The 20,129-nt window shown below is 42.2% G+C and overlaps 1 protein-coding gene across 1 annotated transcript; it reads left to right on the forward strand.

Moving 5' to 3' along the window:
* The first annotated feature begins 390 nt into the window (after window positions 1-390).
* LOC109207628 (RING-H2 finger protein ATL29-like) lies at window positions 391-1,422 on the forward strand. Its single transcript, XM_019370577.1, has one exon. The coding sequence runs from the start codon at window positions 391-393 to the stop codon at window positions 1,351-1,353; it is 963 nt and encodes a 320-aa protein (XP_019226122.1). The 3' UTR covers window positions 1,354-1,422.
* Window positions 1,423-20,129: the final 18,707 nt, after the last annotated feature.

Raw genomic sequence — 20,129 nt, forward strand, 5'->3', positions numbered from 1 at the left:
TTATATTATATCTCTAAAGTTCAAAAATATATACTACATACTTTAAATAGAATATGCCACCTTCCTAATAAGGACTCGCTGTAATACTTGGATACCATAGACAAAAAAACTAACACCACCCACGTTTCAATGCGATATTAAGATATAATTCTTCCATTTTTTTCTTTGTCGTTCTAATTTTATCGGATGTCCTCGAGTGGGCAAAAATACTTCCATAGACTATCCTACATTTGCTCATTCACTCTAGTTCCTCACAAGACTAAAAAAAATACTTTTTCCGGTTTAACAAAAAAATATCCTCGCTTTTTAGAAAATTAAAATAATTCGACGCATGATTTATGGATCTCGGAGAACTAAGATATCTTTTCCACTTTATTCTCTTCAATAAAAATGTCAACGAGCTCTATACAAAACTCACCACCACCACCACCATTAACATATTCTTCTCCCCCATTAGCAATAATTGTTGCATTCATTATTTTTGTATTCCTTTTTATAGGTCTTTTCTCCATTTTCTTTTGTAGATGCTTCTTACAAAGTGTATTATACTCATGGCATATTACTCTAGCTGGAATTCCTATTTGTCCTACAAAAAATGTTCAAGGGCTTGATCCATTGATTATTCAATCTTTTCCAACATTTATCTATTCGAGTGTACAAGATTATGGAGAGGGAAAATATGGGATTGAATGTGCCATTTGTTTGGTAGAATTTGTAGATGATAGTTTCCTTCGTTTGTTAACATCATGTAATCATGTATTTCATCAAGGATGTATTGACCATTGGCTTGAATTACACAAAACATGCCCGGTATGTCGTGCGAGCCTTCACTCAAAGGAAATGCGACAAAAGACAGTCCAATGCATTAAGCTTCCACAACATATAGGGTCCAGAAAAGTGTCGAGCTGCATTGAACCTATGAGTAATTCAATGCATGACACTAATAACGAGGAGGAGTTGTTAGAACACACATGTAGCATAACAATCAAAGATGACAACGACAGCAGCAACAACAACAACAACAATAAAGATAATAACGATGAAAAAGGACTCAATATTAGTGGGAAATTTGAGAAACTAGCTTCGAAAACACTTGAACGTATTGAATTACGAGAGAATGCTGAAAAATTTTCGAGATCACAATCCACAGGACACTCCATAATATTGGTCAGAGAAAGTGAAGATAGGTTTACATTGAGATTACCTGAACATGTGAAGGCAAAAATTATGAAGGGACATAACTTAATAAGAAGTTGCACAAGTTTTGAAGAATTCAAGAACAAAACTACCACTGGAAATTGTTGTTTTGGTGAAATTTCCGAGTTATCCATTGTTTCTGTAGACAAAACATAAAAATTTCCTCATTTTTTTTTAAATTTTATAGTTAGCTTGTGAATTTTGTTTATAATTTTTTAAAGAAAGATAACATACCACCTCCTTATGACTCTCCTATACCTTATGAGTTTTGTTTATAATTTTTGAAATAAATACTCTTTAAAAAATTGTTGAAATACTCTCCTATATGTATTTAGTATTTGCACATGTAACCAGAGGCGAAGCAATGTTGGCCCAAGGGTGATCAACTGAACATTCTTCGCCGAAAAAATTATACTACGTATAAGGTAAAATATTACTTGTTATTGATTAAAAAATTAGACATTGAACACCCTTGCATAGCCCATTCACAAAAGGTGTTCAAAATTTGAACACCCTTATTGAATTTCTGGCTTTGCCACTGTCTGCAACTGTTGCTGATAGTGTACGTGAGTATAAAATGTGTCGTTAGTCAAATACAATCATATAAAATAAAATAGAATGAGTAATATTTAATTCTTTTTATTTGACCTAACTAAACATGACGAATGGGTTATCTTGAACCGAGGGGGAGCGGAATGAGACTTGGAAAAACTATACAGTATAGCCGCTCTAATATAATAGCTGGCAATGTATATAAACTTTTGTATATTAATATATAATATTAAAAAAATTATACACAATCAATACATATTTTTATATATTGGCTAGCGGATTTAATTAATTTTGACCGGCCGGTCAAATATGTAACTTGCTCGTGAGACTTGCTCTCTAGTTAACGGTTGGGACTATATCTCGCCTTAGGAGTGGCAAACAGGCGGATCAGGTCGGATATGGTTCGGGTCGAAAATGGATAAACTATTCGACCCGACCCGACCCATATTTAATACGGATAAAAAATGGATTAACCGGCGGATAATATAGGTAACCATATTATCACTACAGCATTTTAGGCCTACAACCACACTAATTATAAACCACGCTTGAAAAGTGTTGCCAAAAATATCTATAGATACACTTTATAAGTGTGGCCTTTAATTAGAGTCTTCGGCCACGGTATTTAAGGCCACCCTTAAAAAGCGTGCTCTTAAAATATAAAGACCACACTTTTTAAATGTTGCCAATACACAACTTATGTGGCAACGCTTATTAATTATAATGCAACATTTTTGAAGAGTTGTCATATTATTAAACTACTTAATAATATTGTAACTCTTTATAAGCGTAATCTAAAAATATCTTATATAAATTTCGCTCCAAATTTTTCTCTAAATATTAATGAAAATATTTTCCCCCAATACAGAAATCATCGCCCAAATAAGACTACTGGGAAAACTTTCCCCAATTCTTTTCTCTAATCTGCCGCTACTTGACCTTCACCTTCACTGCCTCCCGTAACCTGTTTCATTCCTATACATTCATTGCTTCTGTCTTCCAGATTACTCTCACACATAGCAAATCTCCATCCTTTTCTCTATTGGTAAGTATTTCTTATTGCTCAAAACTTTTTTGTTTTTTTCCAATTTTTAGTTTTGTTCTTATATTTTAAGATTCAAATTTTCTAGTTTCTTACTAATGGGGATGAAAAAATAATATTCTATTGTGTACAATATTTGGGTATCTTGGTACAATCTTTGTTTTATACTCAAAGTTTTGAACATTTTCTAATTTCAGATTCTTGGGCTAAAAAGAAGTAATTTTGTGGTGACAAACACGCTAGGTCATGGGCGTGTGGGCATGCACCGTAGGCATTGTGACTTGGTCAAATTCCATGGAACTGTATAGTCAAATAATCTTGACATTTGTCAGTGTAATTTTATATGTTAAAGAAATTGAGTTGAGAATCATGTTAAAAATCATGCTGAGGCTATATGCTAGTATTATTGAGACCCACAAAGGTCATATTGCTGTTAAATTAATTGTTTAAATTGTAATTTCACGCTCAATCATATTCATTCATTTCATATCATATCTCAGTCTCTGTTGCTATTTAATGATACATCATATCATCATTTTTGGGCCGATTTTCATGATTACTGAGAGCCCGAGAGACTGGAGAGATTTATGATTGAGTGAGTCCGATGGCCTGATTGTAAGATATTGATACTATAGTACGTGAGTTGTCCGTGTAGTACGTGAGTTGTCCGTGCGGGTCCAGATATTGATACTATAGCACGTGAGTTGTCCATGCAGCATGTGAGTTGTCACGTGTGGATCCAGATATTGATGCTATAGCACGTGAGTTGTCCGTGCAGCACGTGAGTTGTCCGTGCGGATCCAGATATTGTTATTATAGCACGTGAGTTGTCCATGCAACACGTGAGTTGTCCGTGCAGATTATAGCGCTTGGGTTGAAGGAGGCCCCTCCGGAGTTTGTACACCCCCAGTGAGCGCAGGTACCTACTGAGTGCGAGTGTCGAGTGCTGAGAGAGTGGAAGGACTGAGTGACTATTTTTCTGAGAGAATGCATTGATTTCATTATTGTTGCATTTAGCTGTCATATATCACTGTTTTGGAAATTTCTGAAAGATATTATCTTCTGTTCAATCGAACTTGATATGAAATTACTGTTTGGGCCTTAATTGTTGAATTTGCAAGCATGCCTACTGTCACGACCCAAAATTTATTAAAGGCCGTGATGGCGCCGAGCACCACTGTCAGGCAAGCCAACACCAAGAAGTTAATTAAATTCTCATTTTTAGTATTTTTGAAATCGTTTCTTTTCCTTACATTAAACAACATATAATGAACTTCACCGAGTAAATAATGATGTCTTTTACCAATTTAAATACTGAAAATTCCCATAGTCACCCAGGATCCGTTGTCACAAGTGCATGAGAAATTTTTAGGAATTTAAAATGTAATACAATAACTGTCCGGAATATAAATTGGTCAGAAAAAAAAATACAATACTCTGAAGGAGACTCTGCTGGCTGCGGGTCGTCTCGAGAGATGCAGCTCACCTAAGTCTCCGTATCCACCATGCCGCTACGCCCAACGAGGCCACTAGGCATACATGTGCATGTGCAACAAAAATGCAAAGCAAGTGTAGTATGAGTACGAAAGCAATGCGTACCCAGTAAATATCCAGTTTAACCTCGAAGAAGAAGTAATGAGAGGTCGACTTCGACACTTACTAGTGGTCCAATAATATCAAATACAGTAGAGAAGTGAATAAATATGACACAGAGTAAATATATGAGATAAACATGTATTAAATACGTGGTACAATTTTTTCTCTAGCTCTCAACTAGCAAGTTCCCTCCGTAACCGGAGCATATATATAAAGATATAGTGGATATCATCAAGAGTTTGTCATAAATCAAATCAGGGAAAGCACCGGCTTCTAGCCAAATACTACGCACGAATTCCATAAGAATGATGTGTGTGTGTGTGTATATATATATATATATATATATATATATATATATATATATATATATAGGAAATGCCGAGGCGTACGGCGCGATCCAACATAAAAGTAAATTGTGCACTGGCGAGGGTCCAACGGCGCGAACCATAGATGCATCTATTAACCTGCCGAGTCAAACGGCCCGCTCACATAAGAGTGTGGTACATAAATCCTGCCGAGGCGAACGGCCCGATCCCATAAGAGTAGTAGAAGGAAATACGCCGCTCGCGAATCATACGTGCGACGCGGTCAAATATAATTTATTAATAAATCAAAATCCTTTTTCTTGATTCCTTTCAAGATAAGGACAATTCAACGTGAAGCTTTTAAAGAGATTTTCCCCGCTCGCGAAGTGCACATACGACGCGGTTACACATAGATTTTGTACGCGGTGAAATCAGGGGGCCCGATTTCCCGCCATTAAGCCATCTCGGGGAAGTGCCTCGAGACCCCGAGGACATGAAGCCACAACTTAGTCCTCTCCCTCGGGGCTTGTCAAGGCCTGATTCGAGGCCAGGCGGAGGCCGAGGCCAGGACAAAGAGGGGAAGCTCCCAAGACACGCGGTTGAGTCTGACAGGATCGGCCTATCCAGAGCCTACGCTGAGACATCACATCAAGCCATCCCATCTCAGTATTTTGTAATTAAATACACATGTATTTGTAACTGAGTTCCCCTCCTATATAAAGGGGACTCACCCTACCTTGTAAGGGACTGATGTTGCTCCATTTCTCCACAAGTGCAATAATATCTCTCTCTCCTTTCTAAACTTATTTAACTCTCACTGATCTGAGGATACCTCGATATCCTTCGCTTTTATATGTGTTCTTCATCGTATAACTTAGTTTTGGATATAAAGAGCTTCATTTGATTATATCTTTAAACTGTTATACCATCCTCGGCAATTCCCGATAGCTCGAACTCGACCTCGAAGTCCTCATCGGCCAGGCTTATACCCGGGCAGCAGGCCCCTCGGTTCGATCATTATCTCGTTTTAGCTTGCGCTCCATCATTAAATTTCACATTACTATCATCATCTGCTGTAACAACTAGCTCGGGAATAGATCACGTATTTTTAGAGTCCCATTTTACAAATTTAATTATCGTTACCATTTACACGGTAAACAGTTTGGCGCCCATCGTGGGGCTAAAAATAATAGTAATTATTTTCTTGCTAGTTTCATTGCACAAACGCATATTATCTTTCACACCTTTTCTTGTCCAAGATCCTTTGGTTTCAAGTAAAAATGTCTGGCTTAGTAAACAGAGTCGAGAACAATCGCCTCGAAGATCACGGGAAAAATAGTTTAGCTCTCCCGGCTGCCGGAGCACCACTACAGAACCCCGACAATGCACCCGGACCGATTCTAGCGGACGCGGACTCGCAGGACGCACACCAAGTCAACGAAACTTCTCACACCAACAGAAGCGTGCGGCACAGCAACCGACAGGAAGTTCGAAAACCCCAGCCCGGAAAGAACGGGAAGTTAGTCTTCACGTTATTTTTGAAATGTTGCAGGGACAACAGTTGGCCATTGCTCAGTTGCAAAGCCATCCGAGAACTCCTAGCACAACAGAACCGGAGATAGCTCCCCCCGCCGAAAAAATATCCGAACGATCAAGCAATAACGGGTCAGTAGATGACTCCGCCACAGTGAAGATGCTGGAGGATCTCACCAAAAGGATCGAATCGGATGAGAAAATGATTGCAGCCAACGATGGAAAGGTTGAGACCTACAACTCTCGAGTGGATCATATTCCGGGAGCGCCCCCGATCCTAGAAGGTCTGGATTCGAAGAAATTCATACAGAGGTTGTTCCCCGAGTAAGCGGCCCCAAGGCCCTTTCCTAAAAAGTTCAGGATGCCGGAACTCCCCAAATACAACGGTACCACCGATCCCAACGAGCACGTCACCGCCTATACCTGCGCTGTAAAAGGCAACGATATAAAAAATGACGAAATCGAGTCCGTGTTGCTGAAGAAATTCGGAGAAACACTCTCGAAGGGGGCCATGATGTGGTATCACAACTTGGCTCCTGACTCCATAGATTCATTCGCTATGCTAGCAGACTCCTTCGTAAAGGCACACGCGAGAGCCATCAAGGTAGCAACGAGGAAATCCGACGTTTTCAGAATCAAGCAAAGAGAGAACGAGATACTGCGGGAATTCGTGTCCCGCTTCGAGATGGAACGAATGGAGCTGCCACCCATCTCCGACAACTGGCGGGTACATGCCTTCACCCAAGGCCTAAATGAACGAAGCTCGGTGGCCTCGAAATAGCTGAAAGAGAACCTGATCGAATATTCAGCCGTGACTTGGTCGGACGTCTACAACCGGTACCAGTCAAAGATCATGGCCGAGGACGACCAACTGGGAGCCCCTTCAGGCTCAGTGTACCCAAGCAGACTCCTGGTAAAAGAAGCGAGTCCAAACAAAGAAAGGTACCAGCTGTACCTCGAAGACATGGAAAACGTCCCAAGACGCAACCTACCTCGCAACGATCGAATGATAGATCGAGGACAGGACCCTCGAGGAATCATCAACAGAACCAGGTTCGATCGAAGCATAACACCAACGAATGAGCCCCACTTATCGGAGTACAACTTCTACGTCGATGTTTCTGACATCGTGTTCCCTATCGGAAAGATCAGGGATGCCAAGTGGCCCAAACTGATGCAGTCAGACCCTTCACAGAAAAATAACAACCTAGTATGCGGGTTCCACAACACGCACGGTCACAGGGCTGAGGATTGCCATCAGCTACGAGAAGAAGTGGCTCGACTACTCAACAAAGGGCATCTCCGGGAATTTCTCAGCGATCGGGCCAAAAATCAATTCCGAGAGAGGGAGGCGACCAAGAAAAACATGGCAAATGAGCCGCAACATGTCATTCACATGATCATGGGGGGCGCCGATGCCCCACAGGAACCCGTAGTGAGAAGAACAAAGATATTCATCACCAGAGAGAAACGGACTCGGGGATATATCCCAGACGACGCCCTGGTAATCTCCTTTCTTGTAAATTCATTTCAGATAAAACGTGTACTCGTGGATCCAGGTAGCTCGACCAATATCATTAGGTCGAAGGTGATAGAATAACTCAGGCCTACTCGACCAAAACCCCTTCGAAAGAACCACAACCCGGTGCGGGATCCGCAGGACGCAAGCGGCCGCGGGGCCACGAATGACTCCCGTCTCGAAAAAATGACAACCGTGTTACTCAGTCAAAATCGCCGCCGATTACTATCGAGCGGTTAGGCTCGAATCTAACCCCGAGGAAAGAAGACAACCGGGATGGATGAAGTAAGCAAGCCATGCCGTATCACCACGACACTGAAGGAGCGGCGACACCCCTCGAGAATTCATAACATGGGAAAAAAAATGCCCGCCGTCGGGATAAAGGCGGAGCCAGGGAAATATTTCCAAGGATACTCTTGTATCCAGAGTAAAGGGCACCAAGGCTCCACCCCAGTGTAGCACCAACGTATTGGTAACCCTCTCCCTCATCTGATTTATCTTAAATAAAAGATGTGTTCACGAATTCAGGTAGTTCGGTCACCCACAACGACAATATCAGACCAAAATTCAACAGGGAGGTCCGTATTAACGGACAAAATCGCTCCCACATCCCGAATCCTTGGCAGATTCCAAATGACAAATCGTCGAAAAGACCGTTCTCTCAATATAGCCTATCTGAGTTCGAGCCGGGACGCCGAGCCTTACACCATCAAAGGAAGCGCAAAGTATAGACGTCTTATTCAGACGACCACTGACGCACTACCCGAGGGTGCTGACGGCCCCATCTCGCCAGAAGAATGAGATTCCTCGCAAAGGGAAGAACTAGAATAAGCCGACAGGGACACACCGAATCCCAGAACATCGCCTATACACCCCGAAGTAAGAAAGAACTGCTTTGCTCCATCATTTTCTTTTTACTAATCGGAACGTAGACAGCTTGCTAGGATATTCGGAGGTTCTCAACTCTACCTGGAGATTCCTAGGCCTTATATAGGCGACCACCGCGTTTTCTCCCCTCAGCTGGGCTTACGCCCCAAAAGGGACCTTGTCAGTAAGATTATTGGCAGAACATCATACCAGAAGAAGGTCCGATGATGTCGCAGGCTTTATTGCGATGACCCAACAACGAACGATGGTTTGCCTCTAAGAGCATCCCCCCTTGGGAGGACCAAGAGACGGCGGACTAAAAACCCCGATCGGGAATCATAAGCTGGGTCAAATGGTCCGAGAAGCAGCGCACGCACGGGTCGAGTTCACAATGACGAAACAATGGGACCCCTCCACCGAATGTATTCCGAAATACTCGGAGACTTAATGCCTATAATTGGGCACTCGCAGGATCTCAGGGTTGGAACTCCGGGCTCGTAAAGCCCCTACAACGTAGCTCCGAGTCCACAAGAAGCGGTCTTGACGCTTAAACAACTTGATGACTCGGAGACTGACGACAGTCGCCATATGCTGGAAAATCCGAAACTGTAAGACCCTTAGCGGGCAGACTCGGCATAACCAGGTCCATTCTACATCACCTCAAAAACTGTAAGACCTCAATAGGCATGACAGACTGTAAGACCTTAATAGGCATGACAAACTGTAAGACCTCAACAGGCATGAAAATCCCGAAGTTTAGGCTGTACGTCGCATTTGTAAGAATCCCGAAAAGGCATACCCTCGATGTATTCGCCTAAACTATCACTCGGGATAAAAAATGGCTACGGTCAAAATGGTTGATACAGCCAAAATAACGCGACTCGGGGATGCCCGACCGTCGCTAAACAAAATCGTAGGCCACTACTTCGAATATACTTAAGAAAGAACCGGTTAAAACAAGCTTTCCTCAATAGGCAAACAACGGGCTATGAACCTTCCAAGGTGCTCGAAATATCGCTGATAACAACTTGAAATCGAGGTTCTTCTAGAACCGACAACGGCTCAGGCAAAAACTTTCAAAACACCTTAACGAGCGGAAAACAAAGCCTACAAAAAGCCCATGCGCAAAAACAGTGTAAGAGCCATTGTCGCCAACTAAGCAAGCCTACGGGCCACATATCAAAAGGTCTCTACGACCAAAAAAGCGTAAGGGCCATTGTCGCCAGCTAAAATTGACAACTTAAGGATTAAAGTGAGCTCGAGTCGTAACCCGATTCGGAGACCGGATCCTAAATAGTTAACTAAGCAAGCCCCTCGACCACATATGGAAAGGTCTCAGTGACCAAAACAGCGTGCAAAGCACTACCACCGTTCGGGAAATCGAAGGCGCTTAAGGGTCAATTACAGCTCGAATCGCAAAGTGACTCGAAGATTGGACCCACAACAAGCGCAAAAATATAGTATGCCTAAGGGCACGACATACACCACGATCGCCAGCCGAGCGAGCCTCCGAGTCACCCGCCTATAAGGTCACTTCGACCCGAGGCAAAGAAGGCCACCATTAGGGGTGGGCATTCGGTATTTAAGAAATTCGGTTCGGTATTTTAGTATTCGGTTTATCAATTGTGTATACCAAATACCATACCAAATTATTTCGATACGGTTCGGTATTTCTTATTTTGGTTCGGTACGTTTTCGATTTAATAATCGCTGAATAAGCAATGCTAATTGCTAAATTCAATACTAAGCAGTAAGGCGTAAGCAACAGTGCACCACAATTCTAGGCAACACTAACTCACTAAGTCAGTAAAGACTAACGAGCGAAAGAATCCGTTCAGATAAGCAACAGTGCACATGCACAATTGCACACATAAACATATATGTACACATTACACAACGATTAACATATCTGCCAATTCAAAGTGTACTGCACTAACTAAATTCACAAGGTTAACCTTTTAATTTCTCCTTTCACTTAGAATCACGGAAGCATAAAAGTATTTGGATATGCATCAGCTTAAGCAAAAGAAATAGTAGCAGAATTAAAACCTGTTTGTTTTTATGCTTAACCAAAAGAAATAGTAGCAGAATTCAAACCTGCCAATTGACCAATTCTGCCTAACTCACAAATAACCACAATTCCAGTTTAACTATTAACATAGTGCAGCAGAATTAAACAAAAACAGAGACTCTAATAGTAGCAGCAGAATTAAACGCAGTGCAACAAAAATAGAGAGGGAATCCCACAATTCAAGTTTACACTAATAGTCTCGAATCAACTTAGTCTTAATTCATAAATACGGATTCGATGAAGACGCTTAAGAAAATGCCTAATATGGTTCCTTAAAGCAGATGTTCCATGCCACTTTGGATGAACATTATAGACTTGACCACAACGCTTGCACTCTACTTTGCGAACTTCTCCATTATCTTCTTTCACCTCAAAGTGTTCCAAAATATCAGAGCGTACTTTAGGAGCGCGGGACATGATTGCACTTGAACCTAAAAAAAATATAAATCATAAGTTAGAATATTATATTTTGATGATAATAAAATAAAACTACAAAAGTATATCACCAAACAAATAGAGTATTAAACTTACCACTCAAGCTGCAAGTTATAACTATACATCAAACAATGCTAGTAGTGCTTCCATTATTTTCCATATATAAAGATAATTCGGCCAAATATGTCATACAAATGAAAAAGTATGATATATTATTTTGAACAAAAATACACACAAAATATTAAAGCTTACCAAGCTCGAGTTCCTCAAGATACTTGAAGTCTTCTTCAACACTAATAGGATTCTTCTCTTCTCTAAGCCAATCTTGAATACAAATAAGAGCTTGCACACATTTAGGAGTCAATGAACTCCTAAATGAATCAAGAATACGGCCACCGGTGCTAAATGCGCATTCCGACGCCACACTAGAAATTGGAATGGCCAACACATCACGAGCCAACTCCGAAAGAATAGAAAATCTAGGAGCATGTATTTTTCACCAACTCAAGATATCAAATTCTTCACTAAAAGGCTCTTGTTCTTCACTAATGTATTTATCCAACTCCGATTTAGCACCCCCACTTCCATTGTCTTCCTTTTGTTTCTTCAAGCTAAGCTTCGTCCTTATTTTTGATGCAGTTATAACACTCCCACTAGATGTATTAGATGTATTGTTAGATGAAGTAGAACTAGATGGAGATTGAGGACAAGATCCAGTTGAATACTTTTTTAGATACTCTCCAAACAAAGAATTCATATAAGCATACACCTCAGCATTTATTTTCTTCCCTTTTTCCTCCACAAAAAAATTCTTCAAGTGCTCCCTCAACATTTTCAAATTTGTTACGTGGATCCAAGACAGAAGCAATAAAAATCATTTTATTCATCTTTTCAGGCTCACCCCAATACTTCTTGAACTTTTCTTGCATTCGCTCAGCCATTTTTCTCAAATGCTCATCCTCACTAGCTAAACACATTTTTAAATGACATTAAAGTTCAGATACATCCTCAAAATGAGAATTACAAGTGACATAACGTGAAGCTGAAACTTTTTTCGTTAGCTCGTGAAATCTTGCAAGAAACTCTATCACATTTCTCATATTCACCCAATAATCAGATTCAAGAGGACCTATACTACTACCATCTTCACAAACATGAGAACATTGATAAGCAGAAAATCCATCATCAAAAAGATGAAACTTGTCAAAGGCCATTTCAAAGTTTTGTGCCGTGTCCAACATCAAATAGGTGGAATTCCACCTAGTAGGAACATCCAAACACAATGTTTTGGTACATTCTACCTTTACATGTACACAACACTGTTTAAACTTTAAGGTCCTTGCAGGCGAAGATCTTACATACCTCACAACATTTCTAACACGTGTCACAGAAGCATCAAGTTCTTTCAAACCATCTTGCACAATTAGATTTAGTATATGAGACATGCATCTCACATGAAGATGCTTACCACTCATCATATTAGTTTTCCACATATCTAACTGTTTAGACAATTCTTTAACTGTGACGTCATTTGAAGAAGCATTGTCCACGGTAATAGTGAAAACCTTGTCTAATTTCCATTCAAGCAAACAATCCCTAATAACTTTAGCCATCTCTTCACCCTTATGACTAGATGGCAAAAATTTAGTATTCTTTTATGCAACTTCCAATCCCTATCAATGAAGTGGGCTGTCAAACACATATAATTTATTCTTTGTAATGAAGTCCATATGTCTGTTGTGAGGCAAATTTTTGGTTGTGCTTCTCTAAAAGACCTTCTTAGATTTTGCTTCAATTCACCGTAAACTTCATAACAATCCCTTATTATTGTTCTACGAGAAGGAAGACGAAATAGTGGTTGAGTTCTTCTCATAAACTTCATAAAGCCTTCATTTTCTACAAAGCTAAATGGTAGTTCATCAATAACTATCATCTCAATTAAGGCCCTCCTAACCACTTCTTGATCAAATTTCCAAAGTGATCCTTCATCATTTTGGCAAGATTGAAAATTTAACTTTGTTTGACTATTATCTTTATCAATGTTAAGTGGGTATTCTTTGCATCTAAGCAAATGATTCTTATATCCTGTTGTTCCATTCCTAGATGAATTAGCAGCATAAGCTTGTTTACAATATCGACACCGTGCTTTCCCAACCCCATTAACCTCAAATTTATCAAAATGGTTCCAAACGTCAGACCTAGGTTGCATGGCTTTTCTTTTCTTGGAATCTTGAGTATCAATGGTGTTGGTGTTACTATCTACCGTAATAGGTAAACTTTCACTTGAACCAGCATCACTTACTCTACTTGTATCTGCCATCTATACAAAATTAAACAAACATAAACACAAATTAACAATCAATTTATTATTCTTACAGACTCATAAATGATAAATGTATTGTTCTTACAAAGATGTGTAGATTATAAATGTATTGTTCTTACAAACTGATGTTTTGCGCATTTATTCAATCGTAATCTTAAGCATACTATTTAGCTGGAATTCAACTATACTATTTAGGAAATCCATATTCTTTAGCATATTCACCAATTTGAATGAAAGAATATGATTATATATGAAAATAGAATAACTCTCTTTCTGTGTTTTGGTTTTCACATTGACACTTTTCTCTTAAATAGAAGGAATAACATAATCTGATAAAATGCACTAGCAGTTCTTTTAAAAGATGCTAACACAATATTGAGTCCATTAGCCGATTAGCATATATCAGTCTGAATAAAGTTGAAGATTCCACCAAGTCTAAAGAAGATTTTAACAAAATAGAAAGAGAAAACAAAATCTTTTCGTAATCATCTTCATTTATCTTTATGCTGTCAAATACAAATTACAATATGATCTATCCAAAATTAATCAGAGTACTATGTCAGACATAGAGCACAGAGAGAATATTACAGGAAAAAAAAAGAATAATCAACTATACAACTTCACAAGGAAACAAATAGTACTCTTGTAAAAATTTATCAAATTCATTTCCATCGCTAGAAAATAGAGATCGCTAGAAAGTAGAAACATACCTTTCAAAACTGAAACTATCGCAAGTTCGCAAGTTGCAACAGCAACGTCTTCGTTTTCCCGGAATTTGTGAGGAGTGAGGACTGAGGAGTCGGAGTATCGGAGCTCGAAACTCGGAAGTCAGAAATCGCCGAATCGCGACTGTACTGCTAGTGCCTTATGCTAAATTGCTAAAGCCCTAACCTAATCAGTAATGCCCTAATCTAGGGGCGGGCTTTGGCAGTTGGGCTCAAAAAGGGTTTGCCGTTTGGGCTTGGGCGTTGGGGCTGGGGAGATGGGCTGGGTGGGCAGAAAATGTCTTTAAAAAATCGGTATTTCGATATACCGAAATTTCAAAATTTTAATACTGAGTACCATACCAAAATACCAAAATACCGAAATTGCAATACCGAATTAGACCGAAATACCACCGAAAAAAACCGAAACCGAAATACCGAATTAATTCGGTCCAGTTAGAAATTCAGTTTTTTGGATTTTATGCCCACCTCTAGCCACCATCACCCGCCCGTGCAGACATGGAAGAGCTTAAGGGTCAATTACAGCTTGAATCGCAAAGCAACTCGGAGACTGGACCCACAATAAGCGCAAAACTACAACATGCCTAAGGGCACGACATAAGTGCCGTTATCACCATCCAAGTGAAGCCTCTGGGCTACCCACCTGTAAGGTCATTTCGACCCATATCATCAAAGGCCATCGCCTTCCGCCCATACAGGCAGGAAAAAACTTCAGGGTCAATTAAAGATCGAATCACAACGCAACTCGGAGAGTGGACCCAAAATAAGTTGAAACAACCAAACGCCCAAAGGCGAGAAATAAAAGCCGTCATCGCCAACTCAGACGAGTACCAAACTCGAGGGTAAATTAAGCTCGAGTCGGATCTCTACTCGGAGACTGAACCCGACAACAATTAAAGCATAAAAGCCTTAGGGCGAGTCCGGGATCGAATAGACCCAATTGAAATTTCAACAAGCAGAAATACAGAAGATATAAGTTGCGGGGTTCCCCCTCTTATTGCTACGTGATAACGACAAGGCGCAACCCCAACCTGCATAGAATATTGAAAACTGTATATACACAACAAAGAAGGCAAGAAATGATCATTCCGCTTTTTTCGGCAGTCATAGCCCAGCGGTCTCCTCCTCATCATCCCCAGCATCGGACAGCAGGAATTTGGCATAATACTCCTCTCCTTTGGATGGCTCGATCTCCCTCGAGAGATCAAAGCCCCTGGCATGAATCTCCTCAAAGATTTCTCTTTCGGATCTGCAACGGACATATTCCTCGATCCTCTTCTCCCGGTCGAGAGCTCGCTTCAGTTCGGCTGGAGCATCTGCCGCGTCCTTCATACGGATCACCATCTCCTGATCATCGTTGATTCAACTTAGCACCGCCTTAGCCCGGGCGTCAATTATCTCGGCCCTGGTCGTCGAAAGTTTAGATTAGAATTTCTCGATCATATCTGCTTGGACTTTGGCGTTATCTCGAGCGAAGCGGAGTTGGACTTCGAAGGCGGGGACCTTGGCCAAGGAATTTGCCTCCTCTAAAGCATGAGCTTGCACCTGAGCCCTTAGCTCACCACAAGCAGTTCTGGCGCGGTCGATATCACCCTTAAGGTACTCCATAGCCTCCGCCTTTTTCTGCAGCTGATATAACAAAGAGGGACGTTAACCTAAAAAGGCCGAAGAGAGCAAAGCGTGAGCTGCATAAAGTTACCTGCTCCATCAAATAGCTCTCGTAATTCAAGCTCCGACCAACTCAGACATTAGCCTGTTACAAGCCTGCACAAGGGAAACTCAATGATGGATGAAAGATGCGGAATACAGAGAAACTGCACCTAAACTCACCACGAAGTGAAGCCGATGGACTTCCTCGAAGTCGGAACATACTCCTGTCGATCCTGCCTCTTCGCCCCTGGGAGAAACGGCCTCGGGCAAAGCATATTCACTCGAAGGCATCGCCGACCTAGAATTAGGTACTCCGGGGGCAGCAGACTCAGACGTTGCCTTCTCCTTGGAGACACTGGCCAGATCAGCACCACTAGGAGCTCCATCGCCTCGAGGGGCGATAAGAGGGGTCAACGACTCCTTCTCCTCTTCGGAAGAGCACTGTCTCATTCCAAGGAACTGCCCGATACCTGCAAGCGGCAAATCCAATACAAGTAAAAAGGGGAAAATATTACCTCAAATATATGAAGGCCAAGGCAAAGGCAGCATGCGCACATACCTTGGTATTTCGCTCCCTACCTGGCGCGAAGCACAGCTGGCCACCGACGCTCATCGCAGGTCAACTGGGTCACCAGCCTCCGGACCCAGCCGGGCAGATCAGAGACTTCGCCCGGCGTTCATAAAGTTGCTACAACAAGGTAAAAGCACTATTATTCAACTAACTTTCGCTACAGGTACAACCTGAAAAAGCACCAGACGCTCCACTCACATGCGTAATTCCACCCTTTGGGAAATGGCAAAAGCTCCACGGACATAATGTCGACCGTCCGGACCCAGACGAACCAAACGGCCCATTCTCGGCCCTTCTCCTCTTCATCATCGACAACAAAGGGTGTGGATGAACGACATTTCAGGGCTAGCAGGCCCTGGTGATGAAAGGGACGATACAACCGGATGAGGTGATCCAGCGTTAATTCAAGATCGGCCTTCTCCGCAAAGAACCTCATCATCAGCACCACCCGCCAAAACGACGGATGTTTCTGCACCAAAGTAACCCGATACTTCAAGATAAAATCAAGCACGACCCTGTCAAAGGGGCCAAACGCGAAAGGATACAGATACTATCTTCGGAACGAACTCCCTCGGCTCCCGAGCACCGGGAACAACACTCTCCGCTCTCTACCATGCCGTCCCCGAAGTGGTTGCCATGACTATGGTAAAACTAACAGAGCAAAGCAAGGGCATGCACCAACACTTTTGCACCTGAAGAAATAAGGAACCCTATGCCAAAGTGGAAGTAAAGCTACCTAAAAATAGTGAAGTCCCGCAAAGAAGCCGAAGCCACCCCACTTATACGCTAGAGGCGGCGATGATCCGCCTACCCGGAGTAAGCCCCGGGAAGCCTACGGTATCGGTATAGTCCAAAGGGATGGTACCCGACCCCGAAAGTATCTTTCGACGAGAAGCCTAGACTCGAGGAGTCGTCCGTATTATCTCCAAGCTTGAGATAGCATCCCGCCTCGAGGACCCCCACCGAAGAGAAGTCGGAATTCGGGAAACTTTCCACGCCATCACTCAACGTGAGGTAATTTCAGATTTCGTGATTCCCTTTCTAAAAAAGAAAGAATAAACACAAGAAGCTCCAATCCCGAAAGCTCCGTAAAGGTTCGAAGCAGTGCCTGAGTGTAGGCAACCTCTCAGCAAAAAATCTATCTCGTACGTATCTAAAGGAAGCTGTCCGCATCGGAAATTAAAGGGGACCCCCCGGTACCTGAAGCTGGCCTTCATCCAGGATAACATCCTCGAAGGCCCCGAAATTCGACACATTATCTCCGTGCAATTCGAAGGGCCCTGGTAGCCCGGTCCTATCCGATCAATCCAGGATTGCCCCGAGGTATAACGATGGCCTCGAAAGAGAGCCATGTCGATCAGTAGAGGAGCGAAAAGGACGCTCGCACCCAAGTCAAATATCAGCAGTCAAGGAGTAAAAAAAGGCGTTCAAAGGGCTTCGAAGGTTATGAAAACATGCGGTTACTCAACATAAATTGAAAGCAGAAATCAAAGGGATATATTCATATTCATAAAAATCCATGTACAACAGCCCTCGAAGGGTCATTACATAGAATTACAAAAGCCTACGGGAGTCTACCCCTAGAGCGAAGGAACGGAAGGATGTACATGTGATGAAACTCGGAAGCCCAGTCCGCCCTCGAGGGTGCATCTCTGGTATCAACATCCTCGAGCGCCGCACCCTCGAGGGTGATTCCTTCGACCTTCACCTCCTCTAGGTTCCCAGCTCAATCCCTCAAGGGATTCCCGCCGGAGGAGATGAAGGAGAGGAAAAGGAGGGGACGCAGAGGAGGCAGAGAAAAGAGACATAGCCCGCCAAAGCCAAAGGTTGAAGATTCGGCGGGCCTCAACCTCGACGAACGGTAGGGCCACCTTATCGCTCGAGAAAGAAAGAGCCCTAAGGATGAAGTGCCATACCAGGCCCAGGTAGGAGAGTAAGCAGCGGTGCATAATCCGAACGACTATCTACACGAGAGGAGGACCGACTCCCCATCCACCATCGCCTCAGGCCAACAGCAGCAGCGAAGGCCAGCATATCAACGACCATAGCGGGACAATGTGATTGTGCTCGGCGACGGGACGTCCCGGCAAGGGGCCACAACACGATCTAAAATAGCTCCTCCAAACGGCCTCGGGGCCATGAGCCCCAAGCATGATGTCCAAGGATAGAAGAAGATGACAAGATGGAATAGGCAAGCAAGCCAACGAAGGCGCATGGATAGGGAAAACAATGCCAAGGCACCCCAATTATAGGGGCAACGACACGGTCGTCGAGGCTCTGGAAGATTGATCGACGAATTCAATTACTGCATCCCTGAAAAACCAAATCGACGGCAGTACATTTATCTTGAAAAAACGGAAATGAAAGTGTATTGAGCATGAGTCCATGAGATATCCCATCTATCACAAAATATTGCGCCATGATTTGAATCGTTAGTGTAATGTCGCCATGAGAATATCGAGGAGTCAATGGTCATAGTCGTTTCCCATTGCTTTGTTCTGAGAAACGCGGAGACTATCTGTACGCGGTGAAATCATAGGGATTGATTTCCCGCATTAAACTATCTCGGGGAAGTGCCTCGAGACCCCGAGGACATGAAGCCACAAATTAGTCCTCTCCCTCGGGGCTTGTCAAGGCCCGATTCGAGGCCAGGACAAAGAGGGGACGCTCCCAAGACACGCAGTTGATTCTGACAGGGCCGGCCTATCCAGAGCCTACGCTGAGGCGTCGCATCAAGCCATCCCATCTCCGTATTTTGTAATTAAATACACATGTATTTGTAACTGAGTTCCCCTCCTATATAAAGGAGACTCACCCTACCTTGTAAGGGACTGATGTTGCTCCATTTCTCCACAAGTGCAATAATCTCTCTCTCTCTCTCTCCTTTCTAAACTTATTGGCTCTCACTGATCCGTGGATACCTCGATATCCTTCGCTTTTATATATGTTCTTCATCGTATAACTTACTTTTTGCTATAAAGAGCTTCGTTTGATTATATCTTTAAACTGTTATACCATCCTCGACTATCCCCGATAGCTCGAGCTCGACCTCGAAGTCAACCCCGAAGTCCTCATCGTCCAAGCTTATACCCAGGTAGCAGGCCCCTCGGTTCAATCATTATCTCGTTTTGGCTTGCGCTCCATCGTTAAATTTCACATTACTACCATCATCTGCTCTAACAACTAGCTCGGTAATAGATCACGTATTTTTAGAGTCCCATTTTACAAATTTAATTGTCGTTACCATTTTCATGATAAACAGGTTTCTTAAGTCATTATAATATTTCTCAATTCTTTCGAAAATACGAAGTTTTATGGAAACCCTTAAAATCTTAAATTCCTTAATTCAAATTCCTTTGAACACAATTATTACGCAACCCAAATCTTGTTTCTTCTCAAGACAACGATAACATAAATTAACAACAATATCAACAAAGCATGATGTAAGCCTAAAACTACCCGGACTTAGGCATACTAGTATACGAACTCTCGTCATCTCGTGCGTACGTAGCCCCCCACAATTAGAAGCACATAATAATTTAGTTCACCTATGGGGATAATTCCCTCTTACAAGGTTAGAAAAGAGACTTAACTCGCTCTGATAGTTCCATAACCGGCTTTCAAGCCCTTCTGGAGACTAAAATCGATGCACGACGCTCCAAAACTAGCCAATAAATGACAAAATCCATAAATATGTGCTCTAATACTCACAACAATTCAATTTAGATAAATTCTTAACTCCG

Source organism: Nicotiana attenuata, unplaced genomic scaffold (genome assembly GCF_001879085.1).
Source record: "Nicotiana attenuata strain UT unplaced genomic scaffold, NIATTr2, whole genome shotgun sequence".
In the NCBI taxonomy this organism is placed as follows: Eukaryota; Viridiplantae; Streptophyta; class Magnoliopsida; order Solanales; family Solanaceae; genus Nicotiana; species Nicotiana attenuata.

Bases quoted from the DNA above. Each gene is read 5' to 3' on its own strand.
- LOC109207628 (XM_019370577.1), top strand. From the start codon at position 391: ATGTCAACGAGCTCTATACAAAACTCACCACCACCACCACCATTAACA.